Below are 6000 nucleotides of genomic sequence, written 5' to 3'. Positions count from 1 at the left end.
CAAACAGCAACCTTTTATCTCATTTCTTTTATTGAATTGCTGGAGAGCCAAGAGAGGAATGGAGGAGTTAGGGGCCAATTACACCCACAGTGTAGCTCACATCTGGTATCAAGAATAGTTGATATTATTGTTCTTGGTCGTCTGAATATCAGCCCACCTTCTTCACACTCAAGTCCCAGCTCTGGTGGAAATAAAGGTGCACTTAGTGCCATAGGGCTCGGGAGAGAAAAATTGAGAGAGGAAAAAAGAATTATTTTCTTGAAGTTGTCCAAAACATTTCTACTTTGACCCCTACCCTAAGTTTCAACTCCTGTCCTTCGTGCACCTTTCTTGTCCCCGTCACTTCCTCCCTTCCTTCCTCACCCCCTCCCCAAAGGAAGGACTCAGTTTGCTGCCCCATGCCACAAGGCAGCCCAGTGAAGTCACATCCTGGTAGAATAAGGAACTGCATAACCCATGCACACGTCCGGAGTGCCTTCCCTTGCACTCACTTTGGTCACAAATTCAGAGCAGTTGCACGTTCAGTGGATTTACTGAGTTAAACATGCTAAAGAGAAAACCATCTAATGCATCTGAGAAGGAGAAAAGCCAAAAACCAAAGGTAAGAATGTCATGGTTTTGTCGTTAATTAATAATAATAACAGGAATTCTTAACAATTTTTAATGCGAGGGTTTCCTCTTAAATCCTAACTTCAGGATTTTCTTATGTGCTTGCAAGTACCTCGGTGCTATAATCTCAGGAATCTGTCTGCATACACTCACTTTATAATAGTAAAGAGCCAATTCCAGGAATCATCATTGTGAACCTGCTATAGCTGTGCTAATGAATTCCAGTGCTGGACCTTTTCTGTAGTTTTATGCTCTGCATCGGTCTTTTAGCAGATGAGCACCCAAAATCCCCTCTCTCCATTTCATCTCTGATAAACCAATGATGTCCCAGAAAGGAGTGTAAGAATTAGTGAAGAATCAGTGAAGAATTAGAAAATCTATACATTTTTCCCCTTATTTTAATAAATTTGCTTTTGCATCACCATAACCACAGGAAAAGAGGGTACTTGGCAGTCAGTGCTTGTCATCTTAATTTCTCTGGGAATCATTAAAATATCAGCCTGAAAGAAATACTCGAAGCAAACTGACAACGTGCTACACTGGACACTTTCCACAATCTGGAATTGTAAGAAAGGAAGTGAGAGTTTTGCAAGATGCATAAGGATGTGTCCAATGCTGGAAATTTCTTTTCAGTCTCTGCACTGGATTGAGTGCAAAATTACCTCTGTGCATTGTATTGTAAAAGTATTGTAGAGTATTGCAAGTCTGCAGTGCAACAGCTACTGCTCAACCTGGGTACTTCAGCCTCCATTTCTGCCTCATTTATCAGTGATAAAATTTACCAAAGACATTAGAAAACTCTTTTAGTATTTCTCTGCTTTCAACTGTTGTTTCCCAATTTACTGATCCTCTTTCTCATTGTTTGGGAATAGACCTCCCTCAGTGACTTCTGTGTCCTAAGAGATTACTGCAGACACTGTTTCAGCAAGGAGGTCTTGTGGTTTCACACAGCATTGGCTTTTGTAGACTGTGCTTGCAATTTTAGACCATGACTCATTAACAGTTAGAATTAATGGCTTTTTCAATGGATTTGAAATGATTTGATATTACTTTTTCCCCACGTTTTAATTTTTTTTAAGCATTGCGCTGGTTGTCTTGGTATGCATTTTTTTCTGCTTATTCATAATACCCTGTTTTAATGGCAGGGAAGAATTATAATTAATATCTAAGTACATTATTGATTAAACAAAAAATTACCATAGAAGATCCTGGGAATGGGCTTTGTTTCCCTCTCTTTAAAATTTTCAAAGTTTTAAAGAGAGGGAAACAAATCCCATTCCAGCCCAGTTTTGGCCACTCTCCTCTTCCAAAATAAGTCATTCCTTAACAATAGTCTGATTTTTATTTCTAAAGGCCCACTTTTGTACAGAACTGTGTACACTTTCCACAAGGGGAATGCCTTTGCTGGATGTGCTGCTCACGATCAGGGCAGGGGAACAGACAGCCCCACATTGCACAGAACAGGAATCTTTCTTTGTAGCACGTTTCAAAACTCGTCCCAGGGAAGCAACGTAAATACTCAAGTTGCTTAATGCTGAGTTGGGTAAGATGGGGCACAAGTCCTCACCTCTTGGAGAAGTTACAGGATTTCACAAGTGACCTCTGTGGGTCATGTCCTGGCTGGCCCTGCTCTGTGCTGGCCACATTTGGTCCCTCCTCATGCTCACATGGCATGATACCATTGCCACTGGGCAGGTCCTGGGCTACCTCACCTTGCCTTTAGGCCACTGAGACATCCCAGTGTCTCCAAAACATCCACACAGACTGTGGGACAGCTATAAGGCCTGGTTTTCATTTTAAATGAAAATCAGTTTTGCAGCCTTAGACCCTCAAAGGGGACACCGAAAAGATCTTTTTACGTAATTGAATCTTTTCCGTCGTGACTACTTGTCTTTATCACAACTGTACGAATTTTTGTGTGTTAATTAGAGTGTTTCACCAATATTTTCTTTTAAATCCTTTTGGTTTTATTACTTTCTAATGTGAAGAATACTGGCACGAATTGATGCCTTTTGATAAAGATTAATGAATATCACATAAGGCCAGTGTTAAAGCCTTTCTCAAGGCAACTTGCTGTCCCTGTTTAAAACCCCTCATGGAGGTGGGCAATTCAATGACCAATGCAAGAGTAATTCAGGTTCAATATCTCACTGTTCACTATGTGCAATGCAGTTGCCTTATTTATTATTGTGGTGCTAAGAGACTTCTGCAGATGTGTTAGATGCTGCATAGACAAAAATCTATTTTAATGCTCTCACTATGAAAAAGTTAATCTATGCCACAAAAGAATAGTTTTGCAGGGTTTTTTTGTCATTCAGCAAGATTTCAGTAGTGCTGCAGCCATGCTAATAACTTCTTTCAATATCTGGAAACTCTTGTGTATTCATGGATATGCATAAAACTACTGAATGCATTTATATAAATAAACATTCATTGTTAGGCAAAAAGACATCTAAACCAGGTGTAATTTCAGAGAAAACTGGGAGAGAAATGAGACAGAAATGCATTCAAAAGAGATACTGGAAGGATTGTGATCCTTTGCAAATGTTTATCATTGTAGCTGTTCATACTAGTGCACATTTATACCTTGCATAACAGCTCAGGAAGCTGAATTATAAAGGAAAAGTCTTAAGGGTTAAAAATACCCTGCTTAATATTGAAGAAATTCAGCCAACTGAAGGGTTGAAGCTCTCTATTCCAAGCCTATCTGATGTAACCTATCTGTCTATCCAGGACCTTAAATGACTTTTAGAAAGTCGTGTGAGACACAAAGAACGTGTGCATCTCCCATCCCTCCCTTCAGGGAGTCCTTGCCTGCCCTCCTTTCATTCCTGCCAGATGAGACACGGCTCGGTTTACACTGTGAGGCTGCTCAGAGCTGCAGAATTATCCGTGGGCAGGTGAGGTCAGCCAAAGTAGGTCTTGCACAAAGCCCTGAGGTCCATGGTCACGCTGATGGCTGGAGTGGCTCACCGTGGCTCCTGCATTCCTGGAGCCAGGCAGAGCGGGGAAAGGACACATGTCCTAGATGTGCTTCAGCTCTGGGTCTGTGCAGTCTGTCCCACCACCCCTCAGAGAGCTGGGGAGGAGGAGAGCAGTTGGCTTGGAGGATGAAGGAAAGAGTCCTGAAATCACCTGGATTTCAGCCTCTCTGAGCCTTATGATGTTGCAGATGTCAGTGAATCTGGGGAGTGGAATGAAGCAGATCTAAAATGACGGCAAGACAAAACCACTCTAACAAATTATACAGGTTCTAGTCTTCTCTTTTGTACACCCTTCATGCAGCACTATGCACATAAAACCCCATTGAAGCACTTCACAGCTATTCTGCATTTCACTTTGCGCTGTTTTACACATTTGTCCAGGTGCAAATAATCTGTAAAAGATCCCTGCATTGTCTTGCCCATTTGCCAGCACATGCAACGTGCTGGGCAGAACCTGCCTCTTTCTCTCTCTTCCCCTGTCCTCTGGACACAGCAAACTTGAGAACTGCCTGATGATTCTTGGCTTCACTTCAACATGAAGCAAAGACGACTTTGTGCCATTTTTTCTGGCTTGACTGAAGAAAGTCTTGTGTCATTATTCTACATGACAGCTGATCTATGTTTATGCTAAAGGTTTGAGACGTTTTTGTTTCCTTATTCTGCTTCCAAATGCACTTGGTGCTTTGAACTCAGCTTACTTCTGGTATGTAAGACAATTCAGGGTCAATGCCTCTGCATTTCGTTTAGGCAAAAAAGATGTCCAATCTTCTAATTAAATCAATATTTGCTTACTTAGGGGATAAACCATTATTTGTTTTCGGGGTTATGAGAAAAGAGTAGCAAATCCAATGGGAGGAAACATTTCAATATGCAGATTTGTTCCCTAGTACAGTTTCATACCAGTAATTTTACTTTTTATAAGCTTAAAATGAAACCCTGACATTGCTGAAATCAATGCACATTTTTGCCATATTCTTGAGGCCAGAATTTCACCTTTTTATATTTTTTTCACAAAAGGCCTGATCCTGATTCTGACTTAAATGAATAAATTAGCTGTGATCCCATTGATTTCAGCAGGATTATCCTAGTAAAGTTTATTGCTTGCCTAGGAGTTTGGAGCCTGTAATGCAGACAGATGCTATAACCAAGTTTTTTGGTGCTGCTTTTGTCTCAGATGGTGGCTCATGCCTCTCCAATGGGGAATACTTATGAAAGAAAAGAAAACAGAAAATAGGTACAGCAAACCTAAACACCAAAAATCATTTGAGACATAATTAGAACTTCTGTAGGACAAGATCTGCAGTGAGGAGATTGCTCAGTGTTAATGAATATTAACTAGGATTTATCCTTGAGTGGGGAAAGCTGAAGGTTTTAATTTTATTTCAAAGGTAAAGACTGGTAGAGTTATGAAGTTTTACATTCTTTTCTTTCCCCCTGAAATTTCAAGTGCATAATAAACAGCCAGTGCTAATGTCACAGATGCTAATTTTCACAACCATGACTGAAGTGATGTTGGTTTCCATTTGCATTTCATTCTAACAATGATGAGAGGTGATGAGTTGATGATAAGCTGTTTTCACCGCACTGCCCGCTGTGCAAATTTATGCTTATAGGCAAAGATGACACATAGTTCTGTCATTAAAGGGCTTTAGTGCATTGCCTCTTGAGCAAAGACTGTTTGTCAAAATCCATTTGAACTCTGGTAAATAAGCAGGAGCAGATGACAACATCTGGGAAGTATTTTTAAGAACCTGGTTTATGCTGTAAATACCTGTGGGCCTTTAGTGGGGGGGTTCAGAGAAAAATAATGATACTTGTTAAAACTATGTGTGTGGAGATGGGGAAAGGAGGGATTGCAGGTGACACTTCAGAAGGTGTTTTCTGTCTCCCCTAGGCTTCATAAAATACTGGAACAAGGTTAGAGTGAACCTTGGGTTATTTCCCTTGTGCGAGTGGGTGGTTCTACAATCATCTCACTGCTTCTCTGATTTCTGCTATTTTTTCTTTATTTATAATATCATCATGCTTCACAAGTCTTCAGCTAATTATTCTTTACTTTCATGAGCAGCTTCCGAAAGTTGCGTCTTAACATATATGTTAACATATCTCTTCTAGAAAGGTATTGAAATTAGAGGATTTTTTTTTTTTTCTCAGCAGGAAGTAAAAGTCCAGAGTGTTTGTGGGGAAAGAGCAGTGATCTCTGACCTGGCCCTTGGCAGGAGGCTGATTAGGATGACCAGACTCCCCATTTTGATCAAAATATAGTCTCAAAACTCTTGGCTAGCTTTTGTTACAATGGAAAAATTATATCTGTGGCCTGTTCCAGTACTGATTTATTTTGTGTGTTCCCTTGATTAAGCATCTTTTGACATTTTTGTCAACTTCGCACAATACTCATTTAATTTGT

General features: G+C 40.2%; 1 protein-coding gene across 1 annotated transcript in view; it reads left to right on the top strand.

Moving 5' to 3' along the window:
- The first annotated feature begins 470 nt into the window (after positions 1-470).
- LOC131572315 (SAM domain-containing protein SAMSN-1-like) overlaps positions 471-6000 on the top strand; it is a 34427-nt gene continuing 28897 nt past the window's right edge. The window contains exon 1 of the mRNA XM_058825446.1: positions 471-601. Within this exon, the coding sequence (XP_058681429.1) occupies positions 545-601 (57 nt within the window). The 5' untranslated portion in view covers positions 471-544. The remainder of the gene's footprint in view (positions 602-6000) is intronic.

This window comes from Ammospiza caudacuta, chromosome 2, assembly GCF_027887145.1.
Source record: "Ammospiza caudacuta isolate bAmmCau1 chromosome 2, bAmmCau1.pri, whole genome shotgun sequence".
In the NCBI taxonomy this organism is placed as follows: domain Eukaryota; kingdom Metazoa; phylum Chordata; class Aves; order Passeriformes; family Passerellidae; genus Ammospiza; species Ammospiza caudacuta.
This window is presented reverse-complemented; position numbering and strand designations above follow the sequence as displayed.